Consider the following 17,168-nt stretch of genomic DNA (forward strand, 5'->3'; position numbering starts at 1 on the left):
GCAAAAGAATTAATTGTCTTCTAGTGTATTTTGTATATTTCCAGGCCATAATATGAAGTTACTTAGTGTTTGAAGTATTATAATTGTATTGCGGTGGAAAGCCGGTACTAAATCAGATAGATATTATTGTACACTCTATTTTATTGAACTGTAATTGTTTTGCTGTATTTTGATATTTGTTTAATATCATTTATCATTAACATACCACATGTTACTACGAAGGTGCTACAAATTACAAATAAACATTTCATAAAATCGCGGGAGGCCATAGTTACTAGATTATTTCTACATTATATCGAGATAAGAGGCCTGGTAGGGCACTGTTGTCGGATTTACTGTCTGTCACCACGGCTTGTATCTAAAGTAGGCTGTGGCTGTGACAATGATCTTAAATTTAAATTTAATGTATTACTTGTATTGTGTTAGTGGACTTTATGTTAAAAATCGTAGAAGTTATAAAGTAACTTCGAATTTAGATGCTTGGCGGTACTGAGAGATGACTGATCAAAGAACTTAATGAATATAGAGATATATGTGAAATGCCAATGCAAAGAGCTGTCAAAATTTAAGAAATGACAGTGTTTTATAACGGACGTACGTCTAGTTAAAAAGAATAATTATTGTCAAAGATAGAATTAAGAAGATTAAAATTTTATGCAAAGATATTATATTCCATATTATTTATTATTATCTACTTTAGCATTAAATATATGTAGACATAAGAATATAACCTCAAAGCACATTACAAATGTGAATGTTAATTAAATCTTGTCATGTAATATATTCTATCATTAGGTCATTTTATTTTTTCATGATATTATTTGTGCAGTATTATGAAGATATACAATGGAGGTTTCAGAGACGAAAAACCTTGTTAGAGATTTGGACTTAACTCTACAACCTCGCATTTTTCCACGATATAAATCTTGGCTTCCTCTTGCTACACAGCAGGTAATTATTCACATAAAATGATTATTCCATTTTCAGTTTTATAAAATTTTATACGTTATAAATTTATGACTGTATTTATGAAAGTATGTGTGTATGATCATATATCTTACTTTTAATACAAACAAGTTATCAATTACAATGATGATATGTTTAATTTTGTATGTAATCATTTATTTAATTTAATTCTTTTGAAATAAGATTTTTAATTATGATAATAGTTATTTATGTTTTAACATTATATCTGCTTATACAATAAGATTAACATATGCCAATTTATTTCACGAAATATATAATTTTCAGTTAAGACTTAGGAATCTTATACAAATAATAGGATGCAATCTGAAAACAGATATAAATAATGAAGTTTGCTGGTTTTATTATACCTTACATAGAACAAGTATGTCCTCTCCTATATATACAAGCGAGGCAATTGATAATACAAATCCAAGATGGTCAAGTTTAGAAGTACCAACTATATATGCCACCAGCTATTCTACTGCCAGTGGTGAGCTTTATAATCTGTTAGTACCTCAAAAGTAATCATGCACTTATAGGTGAAAAAAATTGATGTTTTGGGATCTAATATATTTATAACTACAATATGCAATTCTAATTAAATTTGTAATATATTTTCTCTTCTTCTTTATTTTTTGCAATAGAAGTCATTGTAAGATTGTGGAAAAGGATAATCATCAATAATGCAACTACTGATCTAACCATATTTACATGGGGCATATCTTTTACTGGTTTGGCATATATCGGCCCAAAACTATCAAATAATTTAGAAACCATATTGAAAGAAAATTCTCTAATTTTTCAATTTCATGGTGGCTTTTTCACTCCAGTATATTGTTTCATTGAAACTCCTGAATTAAAAAGGTATCTACATATAAAGGTCAATGCATCTGAAATAAGAGATAGTTATACAGTGAGTAAGCTTACCAGCTTAAGAAATAAAATGCAAGCATTAAAACAGCAAACGGAATCGGTACAAACACTTCGGATACAAATTGCTTCTGGAGATAACTTTCACCCATCAAAGTATCCACAATCTTCATTAAACAGATTGTTTCAACCTCGTAAAGTGAGCAGGGAGAAGAAGGCAGAGATATTAAAAATACGTAAGGAATTAGAGGTAGCAAAATTTAGAACAAAATTGTTAGAACAAGAAAGAGCAAGAAAAATGGGAGAACTAAGAGTGTTAAATCAGATGCATTCTAATATTATGGAAGAAAATCAAGACTATGGTATCAGCTTTTAAGTGATATTCTTATAATATATGGAGTCTCTCAGCTAAATGGTATCGCCAAAATATCTGCCTTATTTATCGTTACATGAACAAATTTCTGAAGACAAAGTAATATTATTTAAAGGTGCATATATAATTCCTCAAATTTAGCTTCTTTTTATGAGATTTTAAGATCATTTAATTAGTATTTTGTTAAATAGAACTCTAAATTTTTTTTCACCAGTGGATGTGATTCTTCGTTCTCTATACAAAAGTATTAAGATACTTATGTCAGAAAATGCATAACTTAAAAGATCTCTTAGTTTCAATTTCATCAAATGTAATGTATGAAAGACAAGAAAAATATTGACACAAGAGTATCACTTTGTGTCTCTTCTTGTCTTTCATATGCCAAGTTTTACAAAGTTAAGGTTAAAATATCTTTTAAACTAAACATTTTCAAACCCAAGTACCTTAATACTTTTGTATAGAGAATAAACAAACGCATCAATTGATGGATAAAAAAGTATAGGGTTCCATTTAAAAATATACAAATGACCTTGAAATCTTATAAAAAATAATCTTGAGAGAAAGTTCTTTCCACCATTATATGTGCTCCTTGAAATAGTTTGTCCTAGAAGTTTTACCATAAATAAGGTAGTTATTTAGGTAATCCCATATAGCTGAGGCTATATATATGTGTATTATAATTTCAGTAAAATAATTTTAACACATTTATTGTAATCAGGTTCTGATTTAATGGAAAGGTATAGAGAATTGAATAAAGATATTGAAAGATTACATGAATGGCGACAAAATCAAATAGATACAAGAGAAACATATATTCAATTGAGTAGTCAACTTGCACATAGAAGAAGACAATTAATTTCAGAATTAAGCTTAATATATCCTATTTCTCAGGTGTGTAAGATATTTGATAGAATGTGAAGTTTTAAAAAAGAATAATATGAAGTGAATCAAAATAAATTAATGTATTTACATGCTATACAGGGAGGAAACGGAAAATTTAGAATACATGATGTTCATTTACCAGATAGCGAAGATTTAGAATTATCAAATGATACTGTAGTTGCTGTAGCATTGGGATTTGTTGCGCATACTACACAAATGATCGCCAATTTTCTTAACATACCTACTAGATATCCTATTATACACTATGGATCACGTAGTAAAGTTATAGATCATATTACAGAAAATTTACCTGACAATGAAAGACAGTGAGTATTCTACTCTCTATTCATCTCTCTAATTTTTGTAATATATAATTATCGTTTTAGGTTTCCTTTATTTGCTCGAAGTAAAGATAAGCTACAATTTCGTTATGCTGTTTACTTACTAAATAAAAATATAGCTCAATTAAGATGGTACTGCGGCCTTCCAACAACAGACTTAAGGGCAACACTTCCAAATCTTGCTACTCTGATAAATATTAAACCAAATCAATCACAGTATGTTATATTTCTATTTTAATTAAATGATATAAAATATTTTTTAATTTCACAAAATTTATCTTTCCTTTTATAGTTTGGATAATTCGAAACGAACATACTCTACTTCATCTTTGGATATCGAAGTTGGAAATAGTAAACAAAGTATAACACCACCAATGCAAAAAATAATTTTTGAAAAATGCCATCGATCTTCACGATCTATGAGCCAATTAAAAAGTATAAAATCTTCTCTCGGTTCTTCTTTGGATCAAGGTTTAGATAAACCCGTGCAATCCCTTGTTTTAGGCAGTCAATCAAAACGAATTTGTAAATCGGAAGAAAGTGCCATAGACAATAAAACATTGGTACTAGTAAAAGATAGGTCAAGTAATAGTAGTAATGAAACTTTAAATAATGCTATTCTAAATAATATAACAAATGTTGAAAACAGTTCTGAAGGAAATAATGAAACTGCAATAGAAAATAACATTGAAATCATGATACCAACTTCAGTGTCAAAGTCAACTAACATTACAGATAATTTTGACAGTCCTGTAAATATAAGAGATAGAAGCTCAAATTCTATAAGTAGTTGCGAAATGGCACTTACTAGTAGTCAAAATGGGGACGATAGTTCGAACGATAACAACATAATTAAGAAAGATGAAGCTAGAGAATCTATTTCAATTATTAATGAAATCTTAATAAATATCAATGATGTAGATAATACTTTAAAAAATGGAAAGCACAGCGAAGATTATAATTTAGAAAATAAAGCTCCACAAGATCGTGATAATCTTAAAATGGCAGCTAGTGATAAAAGTTCTAGTAATCATGAACATATGCCAGTTACAACAGAAACTTCAACGTATAGAAAAGAACATTTTACTAAATCGTGCTTATCTTTAGATGATATAATATCTTGTGCTTATGAAGAAACTGAAAAGAAAGAAAGAACAAGTTCTATTTGTAGCTATCCAGAAGAGTACCTTTCATCCAAATATCTTGCATCTCGAAAACGATATAATTCTGAATCGAAGTAAGTACATGTTACCATACGTATGTAACAAAGATAACAAAATATAAATATGAAAAATATCAATAACTAAATTATTTCCTTCTATATATATATATAGAAAAGATCGAATAGATTCTGTACATTCTAAAAATTTGTGCCACAAGAACACAAGTAGAGAATCAGTGGTATGTAGATTTATTTAAAAATCTCTATCAAAGTGTTATGGGTAAAGTGATGTAATTATCTTTTTATATATTTCAGGTGGAAACAGAATTGATGCAAACAGCACAGAAATCAGATTGTTATTCGTATGATGAAACAAACAAATGTGACTTTCAAGCATCAGACGAATACATAGATATTATTAGACGTAGTTCAGAAAGTGTATATGCGCGCACTGAAGCTTTAGCTAATAAGAAAACCAGTTTTAAAGTTATGAAACCACGACTGTAGTATTTGCATTCTAGAATCGAACAAAGCGCTGTTGTTGTTGTAATAGTTGGTTTCCAAACGCACCAGACCCAACAAAAGTTCACTGCATGTTGTATAGAAAAGATTAGACCAATATGGACATTATCATTACTATGTGAAAATCGAGAATGTAGCGGTCTCATAAATTCTTTTCATTATGAAAGACAAAAAGAAAGCAAGCAAATTTATATTTATTCTAATTACTTATTTTGTTAAATAGAAAATGAATTAATTATATTTGTTGATTGTGTTAAAAATATCTATCATATATTTATATCGCGTTTCCTCGATTGTTAGGTATAATTAACAATTGAGGTAAGTGAAGTAACGAAGAAGAGTCTATACTTTTTTAATCATAATACAATGGCATTTATTGAGATCATATCAATGACCCACCATATGAGATTATTTAGCATAATGTCATAAATTTCTTCTTATTAATTGTCTCTTCTCGAATTGACAGGCAATATTTCTACTGTGATGCTCCTTTATCTTCCTTGATCTTATGTTTCTTAGAAGATATGTGCAATCTACAATTAAAAGGATATCACTATTATAACAAGTACGAAAAATGAAGGATCATTCAGATGGCATAAATGAAAGAAGTTAATTTGTACTTACCAATATCTAATTAAAGCAGCAACAATAATCATTAAAAATTTGCTTTATATGTATTGACCAATGTTCAAAATCATATCTATCCACTCTTTTTTTAAAGATTCCTTTTAAAAATATTTCAATATTTATTCTGTCATCTTCCTGCAAGCGATTGTAATCTTTTTCTGTAATTTATAGACATTTCCAGATTATTTTGTAAACTATCTTCTTCAAGTGATCCCACGAGAAAAGTTCGCATGGAGATTACGGAATGAGATCTGATCCATCATAATCGATCTATTTGTTGTTGAAATTATGTTCCAACCACTTTCAGGCTAGTGCTGTATAATTTGAAGAACCATCATCGTGTTGGGACGTTGGAGCCAGCCGGTTCGAGCAGCTTAGTAGATGTCAATTGTCTCCTTAAGAATTCACAAATACTTGTACCATATGTATAAAATGACTTTAACGGCAGATCATTGAATTCGCATCAATAAATGCCATCGTATTCTATCGAATGAAAAGATTAATTTGACTTAAAAATTTCCCCTATTATTGCACCAACAAAAAGATTATTTATGCGATATAATGTCCCCTTTGTTTATACCAAAAAATTTTTGTAAAGACATTTTTTTGATAATTTCTATATCTCGAGATATTCCATCGATTTCAGTTAAAATAAATCTATATACATATATATACAGGTTGACCCATTTGAAATTTTATCTCCTCAACTAGGTATTCGTTATTCAAAAAGGTGTTTCAAGAAGAATTTATTTGTTTTCGAAGGGGACATTTCGTGATGGTCACAAATCTTGTTTTTAGGTGAACGCGCCTTTTACATCTCAAGATGATTCTTGTTTATACATACATATATATATAAGATACCTCACGCTCACTTGACATTGACATTAACATTTTGATTTATATCATACATTACTACCTACAGCGAAAAATGTTTCAAATAAAAGTTGAATTATTTCAAAGAAGACAGGTATATTTTGATATGTATATTTAATGTTAGTAGGCTTTGTGTAAGTGAGCGCATGAAGATCAAAAACTTTGTTTTTTTTAATGGAATCATATATTTTTTAATACATTAATCGATGCAGGTCGACATTCTCTGTAAAAAATTATTTATGTTTAAAAACTATTAGTTTAGTAAGCATTTTAACTTTTCTTTTATAAAACCCATCGTATAAAAAACAAGGAAAGATGTAAGGCACTAATAAGTAATAATATGTGCACTTTTGTATTTGTTTTCATTATCTTTCTTACGGTAGCTTTTACAAAATAGAAGTTAAAAAAATATATAAACTAATAACATTCAGTAAATTAATAACTTTCTAATATACATATATGGGTTAATACTCTTTTATAGAGAATGTTTAGTTGCATCTACCAATGTATTAAAAAGTATATATTATTTCATTTAAAAAGATAAAGTTGACCTTCACATAACCTTTTCGCACCCATCTACAAAAAGACATAATATTAGATATGCCTCCCTCGAAGCCACAACTTTTATCTAAAACATTTTTCGTTACAGATAGTAATAGGCATGGAAATCAAGATATTAATATGAGATGAGACACCCTGTATATATGTGCATTTTGGGTACTATTATTTACATATAGTAAATTTTAGTATAATGTGTAAATTTAAATCTTTTTGTGCATACATGCGTCAAGGACGCGCGTGTATTGTATGGGTCGTACAATTAATAATTGTACTTTTTATTAATTATATAATATCAAATAGCTAAATAAGAAAAATTTTCATAATAATGATCCTTACATGGACATAGAATCAATATCATAATATAGGGATCAGTGTATGTTTATATTTTTTTAATTGTGATGTTACTATCTAAAGCTGATATTGTTATACATTCCCGTGTGAAGCTAATATTATTAAGTTGTCTTAGTAACAGTTTCTTCTTGTAATATAAAATAATGTTTCAAAATAATTATATAATATTTAAAACACCTGAACATCTGAATCCAATAGTATCGATTGGTAACTATAGTGCCCAAACTTTACATCTGTCATTTTTGTCATGAAATTTTAATATCTATATAAACTATCTATAAGAGGACCAACTAAAGCGTATGTAATAACATTAAGTATGTGATAACTAATAATTTACAATGAAAAATACTGATACTTAATAAAAAAGGAAAACAAAATTGAAATTTTCTGATGTGTAACTTATTTCAATAGAAAAGATATAAATAAAAAAATCAAGCATGCTTAAATTATGAAATATAAAATTAGTAAACACGCTTGATTAGTTTGACATGGTATCTTCAAATTATTCTACTTAGTATTCTTGTTTACTATTCACAGTATTCTATTTAACATTGTACACAATGAATTACATGTCAAAACATGTAGATACACATATTAACTTACTCAATGTATAATAATGAATGTAAGAACAATATTATATATAAAAAACCTTTTCTTGTAATTTGATTCATATGTGGAACAATTCATATTGAATACATATTATACTATAAGACTAAAATATAAGAATTTTTATTATTGGCATTTTTGAAGATCTTTTTTACTTTTACTATAATTTTAAGAGGATTCAATAAAATTTATGACATTTTCAACATTCTAGTATTTTAAAAAATTATACAATAAGATATTTTATTTGTAACAATGAAAACAAAAATATTTTACTGTATCTTATAGGATTTATGGCGATAATGTCTTTATCTTTGCGTTATTATATTTACATATAAAAATAAATATATAAAATGGTGATTAATTATGTTAAAAGTAAAATAATATATATAATATACATTAAAATATTTAATTTAAAGATTCATTAATTTTAGTCAGTTTTGCACTCACATCCCACAAACGCAGTGCTACATCAGGGTCTAGTTTCTTTTTTGAAACATAAAGTTTACAATCACGGTAAATATTACCACTTTCATTAGATAAGGAAGGTTCTATTGCACAATGTAATACAGTTTGTGCACCCTGTAACAAGAATATAAATATGAATGTAATAGAACATCTATTATAATAAATCAAATAAGAAATAATCCCACAAAAAATAATATGTAACATATAAAGACAGTTACCTGATTTGCAGTACGTAAAAATAACAGAGCAACAGGCGAAAAGATAATATAGTGAAACCAACTCCTTTTAACATTTCTGAATAATCCTGTGTAAGTGAATCCAGGACAAACCATATATACATTAATACCACTGTTCTTTGTTTGTTTTGCAAGTTCAATACCAAAATATGTATTTGCTAATTTTGAATTACAATAGGCAGGATTCATACGTCCTTTGACTACCAAACCTTTTTCGCCATTTAGATTCGAAAAATCAATTGTTCCAGACTCAAAAAGTTTAGATGTCACGATAACAATTCTATTATCAAAGAAAAAGTAAAATAAGTAAATAAGAAATTTGTATTTCGAAGTAAATGTTTTACTTTATGGCAGACCTGCTTGGTCCATTTCGTTTTAAATGTTCCAAAAGTAAATTTGTAAGTAGGAAGTGCCCTAAATGATTTACTCCAAAATGAATTTCAAATCCATCATCAGTTAAAGCATGTTCTTTAAAAGGAACATATACTCCAGCATTATTAATCAACACATGAATCTCCACAAAATTTTCTATTACTTCTGCAACAAATTCTCTGATGGATGAAAACGATGCCAGATTTAATTTCATTGGTACCTGAAAAGTTAATAATATTTTTTACAGATACATAGATCGTATTTGTTATATTAATTATGGGGTAGAAATATATAATTAGGAATTAATATTACCAGTTTTCCAGTAGATATTTGAGTACGTATGTCAGATATAGCATTCTGAGCGGTTTGTAAATATCTGCAGGCTAAAATAACTGTAGCTTTCCTTTTAGCCAATTCTTTTACTGTTTCTTTACCAATTCCGGAGTTTGCACCTGTCACAATGAATACTCGACCTAGTAAACTGTCTGTATTTTTACATTTTCCCCATGTACGTTCACGACATTTTCGAAGTAATCCAATAAGTAATACTATCGGTAAAATGAAATAATACCATGAAGATACCATATTTGCTTTACAAACTACACCATGTGTATGAATTAAGGAATATTTATTTGTATACAATGACTTGTCAAAATTTATGCCCAATGCCGTATTATGAATTAAGAAATAACATGCCGTGTTATGAATTAAGAATTTTGTTTTATAAAATAACCTTATTTATCACATACTTCAATATTAAATTTATACACATATACTTCACAAATTACACCTTGTCTTAATGCAAAAGTAATTATTGTAAATAGATATTTGAGCAATAATCATAATCTTCGTTACACATAATAAACTTTTTTCATATTTTAATATAATAATTGTTTCAATTAAACTATATGATATTCGTTGTTTGTTATAGAGCCATTAATGCAAAATTTATACTTTAAAGGAATGTGTACAACAACGATAACTCTATTTCTATCATTAAATAGATCTGTCATATGTATGCGTTACTGCGTGCAGGCGTGCATACGTGCGGATACATATGTGATTTGTATTCATTAGATAATTCGATGGTTATTTGATTAAAGTTTTTATTCATAAATAAATGATTAAAATATTAAACTTAAAAAATTTTGTTCCTTTTGATACTACTCCATTCGATATATGTTTGAATGGAATTATAAAGGCAGTAAATGAGTATACCTAAGTACTACAGATGAGTACTATGGAACGATTACTCATTTAAAAGTATTTCCTTTTTTATCTGTCACCTAATAATTATCGACGCATATTATCTAAAAATGCAAGTATTAACTTTAGAAACACGAAAGCTACGTGTATATAAAACGCAGCATTCTTAGCGTATTTTACAGGTTAGCATGACGCTATATCGGCTTCTATTCTTGCTTCATTCAATGAATGGACCGTACAGATGGCATCTGATTGGTCCGCAAAGGAGAATAATTAGATACTCTCGACTTCCGCTTACCTTATTCAAAAATGTAGTGTCTTTGGGCAGAGAGGAAATGAGAGTGCTCACGTCTGTAGTTCTAGATGTTTCACAGTACAGGTGCTGTACCATGCGGCCAAGTCCTGAAGTTAACTGAAGTTAGCGTATATAACAAGCTATAAAATTAGGGATCTGCCCTGTTTGGTTGCACACTAGCACAGACAAGAACCTGTTGAGTTTCACGCTACAATTGTACGGTTCTACGGAAAAGTTCGTATTTACTTTTCTATTTGAGATAAACAAATATGAAAATGACAAATAATGCAATAATGAAACTAATTGTTGTAAGTTGCCAAAGAAAGAGAAATTAATTGTTTACTTCATTAATTATTAATAACACTATATTTTTGAACGATGGCACATATAAAAGGGTGAGAAATAGTACAAAATGTCAAAATATAATAATTTATTAACAAAAAACAAAGAAAATAAACAATACATTAAAAAATATTAGATATACCTAATATGTATGTTCCCTTAATATGTGTATCCCATATTTCTATACCAATAGAGTATCCTATAAAGAAAAACCATTCAAAATGTTTGAGTCAGACTCATATTATTCAAGTGTAAATTTGTGCCTTCGAGGAAATCTCAACTGCTCTTCACCCTTCCTCTTAACTCTTGAGAGCTGCGCTCTTCTTTTTTAATCTTCTCGGGCACGGATCTTCTTCACTTTTAACGGAAGGCACTCCTTCGAATGCTTCTAGAATCACTGAAGAAATTGATTCTTTAGAAACTGTGGAATTCGGAACATGATTGTTTTGTACGCTGACTTCATAGTGATCGTTTTGTTTTATCTTACGAATAAGAGAGTTTCCGCGGTCAGCAGGAAACTGCACCCTCGCCTTGCGTCGAAACGTCCTGTTCTCGGACGAAGATGTCGGGATTCATACTCTTTTCTTTAAGTCACAATTAGTTTCATTATTCCGCGACTTTGTCATTCTCATACTTGTCTATCTCGAAGAGAAAAGTGGATATGAACTTTTCCGTAGAACCGTATAATTGTAGCGTGGAACTCAACAGGTTCTTGTCTGTGCTAGTATGCAACCAAACAGGGCAGCTCCCTAATTTTATAGGTTGTTATATACGCTAACTTTAGTTAACTTCAAGATTTGGTTGCATGGTGCAGCACCTGTACTGTGAAACAACTAGAACTACGGTCGCGAGTACTCTCATTTCCTCTCTGATAAAAAATTCTAGTTTATTTGAAGTAAAATTCTTAGATTCAACGTGGAATTGCTGATATCATATATCAGAAAGGAAATCTTATATATGTCATTGCACATGATTTAATGATAATTCTACAATAGGTTTATTTGTTTATTGATTGAAAAAGACACATATATAAATATCATATCCTGTTCAACATGAATAGTCAGCAGAGGTAACAGACGTACATGACTGATCACAACTTTCAGGCATTGCTTTCCGGACGGAATTCTTAAAATGAGTATACATAATTGACGCAAAAGTTTTGCCTTAATTGCTTATATATGTATATAAAACTAATAATGCAATATATAATATACTACTGTACAATACTACTGTACAATAAATAATATGCACAAATAATGCAATATAATATTACAATAGATAATCGATGCTCCGATGAAATTGGTTCTTATACAAACACAACAAAGCGTTTACGCAGGGACTACTCAACATATCGATTGCGAAATTATATTTGATAAATCAGTAAAAATACCTTGTTCAACCAATAAATCTTTTAAACGATAAAACAAATATAAATTTATCCTTATACTTCGTAACGTGCTCTTGACACTGCTGTCTGTCATAGATGCCCGTGTCATAAATCCCAGAAGTTAAAGATGGCCCTATCAGTAACCCAATAACTAAATCCGCTCCTGAACTCAATATCTACCACCCAGTAGCTGATGCTCTTACATCTGTCAGTTGATTAGTACATTGCCGTTCTGTTTACTTTTGCTAACTTCTCGTTGAATAGAGTATAGTAAATGACAACTCTTATCATTCATACACGTCAAAAGTTGTATGTTTATTGAAAGTAGTGTAAAAATTATAGCATAAATAATTTAATTTTTAACTGTAGTAAAAACTAATTGCATTTATCATGGGAAATCTGTGCTTATCTTGTTGCAAAGAATCATCTTCGTGCGAAGATTTAACACCAGATTTGGTAAGATTAAAAAATTAGAGGTTATTTAGTAATATGTACTTAAGTACGTATACAGTGTTTTTATTAACATCTTTTTCATTAATATATATATATATATATATATATATTAATATTATTAATACCATATTGATACCAATAACCAACATTAAGTTTATTAATGTAACTGTTATTTTAACATCTTTTTTTTTATAAATATCTTTTCTCTTATGTATTAATATTTTAAATTGTCATTGCATGTTCAATTTTTGCGCAATACTACATTTTTTGTACATACATATATATTTGTTGCATGTGGTATTAAAAATTTATCTTAAACGAATTTTTGTCGTATTAAAAAATATTTTGTTTTTATTTAGGTTGCAATTCTTTATAATAATTAAATAAATATTTATAACAGTGAAATATCCTTTTATTTCAAACATTAAAGGATTATTTTGGGGCATTAATTTTAGTTACAATAAGAATAATAATTAACAGTAACTAGTAATTCAAGACGCGAATAATGTTGATCTTTTTTAACATACTTTTAAAGATTACTTTTAGCGATGATTACAAAAAGTTTAATACATAAAAAGATACATTTATGTTTAGGAAACTAGGAGAAGGAAGCAAATGGAAGCTGCAGAAAGAAGAATTGCTGAACAACAAAATCGAGGTATTAAAAATACTGATGCTGTTAGAAGGCAAGAAAGGCTAGATCAATTACGTGAGAAGCGCCAAGAAGAAGTTGGGAATAGGAATATGCAAAATAATTTAAAGGTAAGATGTTTAATTTTTTAAAGAAAAGAGTTTGAATCTCTAAAGTTTTAACTAAGAGAACTGAGTAAAAGTTGCCAAATTGACACAGAATTGAATTGTATTAAAGAATGAAATTTTGTTTTAATGCTCTATATATTGTTACATTATATTTAAAACTAAAATACTAATAGTTACTTCATTTGATGATTTTGCAATTGTTTAAAATTAAATTTAAGTAAAAAAAATATATTATAAATAATTATTTTTTTTTATTATTCTAGTGGCAAATTAGTTAATCATAATCCTGGATGGAATTTGCTTCAATATTCAAATTTTCAAAAATATACAAGTTGGAATTATTAAGAATATATACAATGTACAAAAGGTGTATTTTATATGGTACTGTTTATTGATAGAAATCAAAGAAAGTAATGTTGCAGGTCTGCATTTTGCAAAATATAAATATTTAAAGATATATACATTTGCATATATAGACGTATATCTGTTTTCATAGATTATGTTTTTTATAGTGCCTTAAATATTTATATTAATTATACCAATATTTTCTATGATATGTAATTAAAAATGTAATTGTAATATGTGACTAAGTGTGTCACAAAAATATATGCTATATTATGAATAATTATTATTACATCTAATCTAATGACTTTTGTGTTGATATTACTTATATTTTTCATTCTAATATATATTTATATTTCAATATCACAAACGTCTGATGTTTTAATAATCTAATTAGTGTTTGACAAAACAATATATCTTAACTATATGTATATAAGATCATCATGACCAAATTCTTTATATTTTGTTATTATTGTTGGATATACTTTTATTAAGGTTGTATAATATTCAGCACACACTAGAATATATTATTTATTCATGTGGCATATTTAATAAGAAAATTAAAAATAAAAGTCACTTTCTTGTAAAATTTCATTTGATAATAATAATATATATATGCAGTTGTATAAAAAATACAAGGCTAATGATACATATAAAACTAATTTATATTTATTTTCTATAATGTGATAGATACATTGAAAATGATGTACAGTGTAGGCTGGCTGTAGTATTAGTAATCATGATAATACCTGTCATTAAATGTAAATGTACGTTTATGTATAAATAAGTTTGTTAACAGCAAAAGTGAAAAAATACATGTTTAAATGAAGAATATTTGTATGGCGCTATTATGGGTATAATTATTTGTTATAATTAAAAGCCTAATGAATTGTACAATTAATGAAAATAAATAAATGTTTATATATATTCAATGAGTTATTTAGAGTACATATTACTATGCACTAACAACAAATACATGTATAGTTTGTAATCTTTTCTAGATCAAATATAGGATTTATTTAAGAAATACATATTAGTTTGTGAAATACTATAAGTACTAAGGAGGAATTGTTGTTACTTAATTTATAGTTAAAGGAATGATGAAAAAGATAATTATTTATGTTCATAGCTTTTTTTATAAATTGTTTTATAATGAAAAATGAAATATATGTATACACTTTATGGTACAAAAGACAAATGTTACAATTTTCATTCTGAGATAATATTAGTAAGTTTATTTATGTACATGTATATGTACACGTAATAAAATATGTAAAATGTAAAACGTATTCGTAAATACGCTTACTATCATGTCATATTGTTTCAAAGGGGACTTTTCAATTTACATATGTATGTTTGGCAAATTATAATTTTCACAAATATTTATAGCACTGACTAAAAATGTTTTATATTTTTCCTATCCGATGTACTGACCAGGATCGAAAAAGTTTCTTTGTGGACTTACTTTTTAGTTCTCTTCCATGAACCATTTGTACTTCCAATGATGCTCCATTGTTTAATGCTAACCATGTATGAATTTCATCAGTTGCCGCGGAAACGCCTACATATGTAAATATAGAAGAAAATTTACGTATTCATATTTTATACGTACATACAGGGTATCTCAAAGTGAGTAGTAAAATAAGACAGGAATTGATTCTTTAAGCAAAAGTAAGAAAAAAAATTAAATCTTTTAGTTTAACATCTTGTTTTCGAGAAAATTGAGTTTGAAAATTCGTCGAGTACATGTGCATCCATCAGACTGAACGTGTTCAGCACGGACCACAAAGAAAGCGTTAGCGTCTGTTTGTGATCGGGTAACAAGATTGTATTAATATATTTAGCATTTAATTTATTTTAAATTTAATTTGTGTTAAATTTATGTTAAAATAATAAAAACTCTAACATAATCAATATCACAAGGAAATAATTAAACAACGAATCGCCGATCATATCATCATCACGGTTTCGATCGTTGATACAGCTGTACCGAAACAGTACAATGCCGATATTGGCCCGTCAACAAACGCCCATGTTGAACGCATTCAGTCTGGCGACTGCACGCACACATATATTCGACGAATTTTTGAACTCAATTTTTTCGAAAATGAAATTTCAAATGAAAAGAATGTATTATTTTTTTCATTTATTTTTCGTGATAGAATCAGCCACTGTCCAATTGCTCTATCCGATCTAAAATACCCTGTATATCAATTTTGTATTTTCGTATTACATACATGAGAGCGAAAAGATTTATGGATTTAAGGTCACTTTCACTTTAAAATACTTTAATATGGTACAAGATAAAAGTGCTTTTATAGATATTCCGAGTAGAAAATGGATGTGTTTATTTAAACAATATTGAAAAGTATATTCTATCAATGAATGTATTGTATCATATTTGATCTAATTCTTTGAAACTTTTAAATATCTAAAGACACAGTAAGACATAATAAATAAATTTATCATAATGCACGCGCATAGTAAATTTGTTTTTGTGATGATAGTTTAGTAGACAGTTGAAATAATAGTTATGTAAAGTATTTGATCCTTCTTGTAAGGATTGTTATTTATTTACTCATTTCAAACTAGTTTTTATATCAAAGTGCAAAGTAAATTATATTTAAACCTACCTAATAATTCATGAAGAGTGATACGCCGGCTAGCTAATAATTCTTTACTAGCACTTCTGATCTCAAATATTAACAAAGACTGCCTGGGAACATTATCACCTTCTATGTGAAAGTCTATACTGAACTGCGGGTTAGGCATTGCAGGTAAAAGTCGAGATTTCGCTAATGTTTTACCACTATTTGTCGAAGATGTAATTTTATCGGGACTGGTACATCTAATAAATATAAAGGATTTTTATATTATTTTTTGTATTAATATTCATATTTTTGCGCCTGCAGGCACACACATATATATATATATAAGTACCTACATTTGAAGCTTTATCCGACAATATAGTTGAGCGATATGTGCGACATGAAGACCTTGAGCTTGTAAAACTTTTCCTTCTATTCCCGAGTATTTTTCTTTAGTGCCATTGACAACTTTTAATTCTGATGTTGGTTATACATATAAGTAATATAAACATGACATGTTAAAGGTTCAGTCATTGATACAATATATGATGTCTAATTTCGTGAAATCTTACAAAGCAAAGCACATTAT

The 17,168-nt window shown here is 28.1% G+C and overlaps 4 protein-coding genes and 1 long non-coding RNA gene across 19 annotated transcripts in view; 2 read left to right on the plus strand and 3 right to left on the minus strand.

Moving 5' to 3' along the window:
- The first annotated feature begins 209 nt into the window (after nt 1–209).
- On the plus strand, nt 210–5,284 carry LOC100747812 (UV radiation resistance-associated gene protein). Of its 3 annotated transcripts, none has more exons than XM_012387460.3 (10): nt 210–951; nt 1,252–1,456; nt 1,611–2,198; nt 2,928–3,100; nt 3,191–3,417; nt 3,478–3,648; nt 3,725–3,867; nt 3,937–4,669; nt 4,767–4,833; nt 4,910–5,284. In XM_012387460.3, exons 1-10 carry the CDS (start codon nt 847–849, stop codon nt 5,099–5,101), a joined length of 2,604 nt encoding a protein of 867 aa, XP_012242883.1. In that variant the 5' UTR covers nt 210–846; the 3' UTR covers nt 5,102–5,284. The 3 variants fall into 3 exon arrangements, with proteins under 3 accessions (XP_012242883.1, XP_012242881.1, XP_012242882.1); XM_012387458.3 differs by having other exon boundaries at nt 210–750; nt 830–951; nt 3,725–4,669; XM_012387459.3 differs by having other exon boundaries at nt 210–594; nt 830–951; nt 3,725–4,669.
- A 3,060-nt stretch (nt 5,285–8,344) lies between these two features.
- On the minus strand, nt 8,345–10,397 carry LOC100747931 (retinol dehydrogenase 11). The gene is made up of 4 exons (XM_033321611.1): nt 9,520–10,397; nt 9,192–9,427; nt 8,818–9,115; nt 8,345–8,713 (listed from the first exon to the last, which is right to left on the minus strand). The coding sequence occupies exons 1-4, from the start codon at nt 9,790–9,792 to the stop codon at nt 8,540–8,542; spliced, it is 981 nt and encodes a 326-aa protein (XP_033177502.1). The 5' UTR covers nt 9,793–10,397; the 3' UTR covers nt 8,345–8,539.
- A 673-nt stretch (nt 10,398–11,070) lies between these two features.
- Nucleotides 11,071–11,743, minus strand: LOC117151844. 2 transcript variants are annotated; one of them, XR_004461983.1, is made up of 2 exons: nt 11,538–11,743; nt 11,071–11,438 (listed from the first exon to the last, which is right to left on the minus strand). It is a non-coding gene; the product is annotated as an uncharacterized LOC117151844 (long non-coding RNA). The 2 variants fall into 2 exon arrangements; XR_004461982.1 differs by having other exon boundaries at nt 11,071–11,447.
- Nucleotides 11,744–11,921: 178 nt separating this feature from the next.
- Nucleotides 11,922–14,820, plus strand: LOC100748170 (small VCP/p97-interacting protein). Of its 2 annotated transcripts, none has more exons than XM_024368665.2 (4): nt 11,922–12,139; nt 12,807–12,893; nt 13,485–13,652; nt 13,913–14,820. In XM_024368665.2, the coding sequence occupies exons 2-4, from the start codon at nt 12,828–12,830 to the stop codon at nt 13,925–13,927; spliced, it is 249 nt and encodes an 82-aa protein (XP_024224433.1). In that variant the 5' UTR covers nt 11,922–12,139; nt 12,807–12,827; the 3' UTR covers nt 13,928–14,820. The 2 variants fall into 2 exon arrangements, with proteins under 2 accessions (XP_024224433.1, XP_012242888.1); XM_012387465.3 differs by lacking the exon at nt 11,922–12,139 and adding an exon at nt 12,150–12,746.
- Nucleotides 14,821–15,198: 378 nt separating this feature from the next.
- Nucleotides 15,199–17,168, minus strand: part of LOC100748051 (tricalbin-1) — a 32,547-nt gene continuing 30,577 nt past the window's right edge. For 9 of the 11 annotated variants that reach the window (XM_024368664.2, XM_012387464.2, XM_024368663.1 and 6 more), the window contains 3 exons: nt 16,936–17,056; nt 16,625–16,839; nt 15,398–15,552 (listed from right to left, as the gene is read on the minus strand). In XM_024368664.2, coding sequence (XP_024224432.1) covers nt 15,398–15,552; nt 16,625–16,839; nt 16,936–17,056 — 491 coding nt within the window. Of the gene's footprint in view, nt 15,553–16,624; nt 16,840–16,935; nt 17,057–17,168 lie in introns of all 11 variants that reach the window. The other 2 variants (XM_024368662.2, XM_024368661.2) reach the window with 1 other exon arrangement.

This window comes from Bombus impatiens, unplaced genomic scaffold (genome assembly GCF_000188095.3).
Source record: "Bombus impatiens unplaced genomic scaffold, BIMP_2.2 scf_0474, whole genome shotgun sequence".
Classification (NCBI taxonomy): Eukaryota; Metazoa; Arthropoda; class Insecta; order Hymenoptera; family Apidae; genus Bombus; species Bombus impatiens.

What these genes read in the sequence shown, in the direction of transcription:
- LOC100748170 (XM_024368665.2), top strand. Translation starts at nt 12,828, where the DNA reads ATGGGAAATCTGTGCTTATCTTGTTGCAAAGAATCATCTTCGTGCGAA. An exon ending in AAGATTTAACACCAGATTTG is followed by an intron (nt 12,894 to 13,484) that starts GTAAGATTAAAA and finishes ATTTATGTTTAG; the next exon opens with GAAACTAGGAGAAGGAAGCA.
- LOC100747931 (XM_033321611.1), bottom strand. Translation starts at nt 9,792, where the DNA reads ATGGTATCTTCATGGTATTATTTCATTTTACCGATAGTATTACTTATT. An exon ending in AAATATCTACTGGAAAACTG is followed by an intron (nt 9,428 to 9,519) that starts GTAATATTAATT and finishes TTAACTTTTCAG; the next exon opens with GTACCAATGAAATTAAATCT. An exon ending in AAACGAAATGGACCAAGCAG is followed by an intron (nt 9,116 to 9,191) that starts GTCTGCCATAAA and finishes CTTTGATAATAG; the next exon opens with AATTGTTATCGTGACATCTA.
- LOC100747812 (XM_012387458.3), top strand. Translation starts at nt 847, where the DNA reads ATGGAGGTTTCAGAGACGAAAAACCTTGTTAGAGATTTGGACTTAACT. An exon ending in CAGCTATTCTACTGCCAGTG is followed by an intron (nt 1,457 to 1,610) that starts GTGAGCTTTATA and finishes TTTTTGCAATAG; the next exon opens with AAGTCATTGTAAGATTGTGG. An exon ending in ATTAAACCAAATCAATCACA is followed by an intron (nt 3,649 to 3,724) that starts GTATGTTATATT and finishes TTCCTTTTATAG; the next exon opens with TTTGGATAATTCGAAACGAA.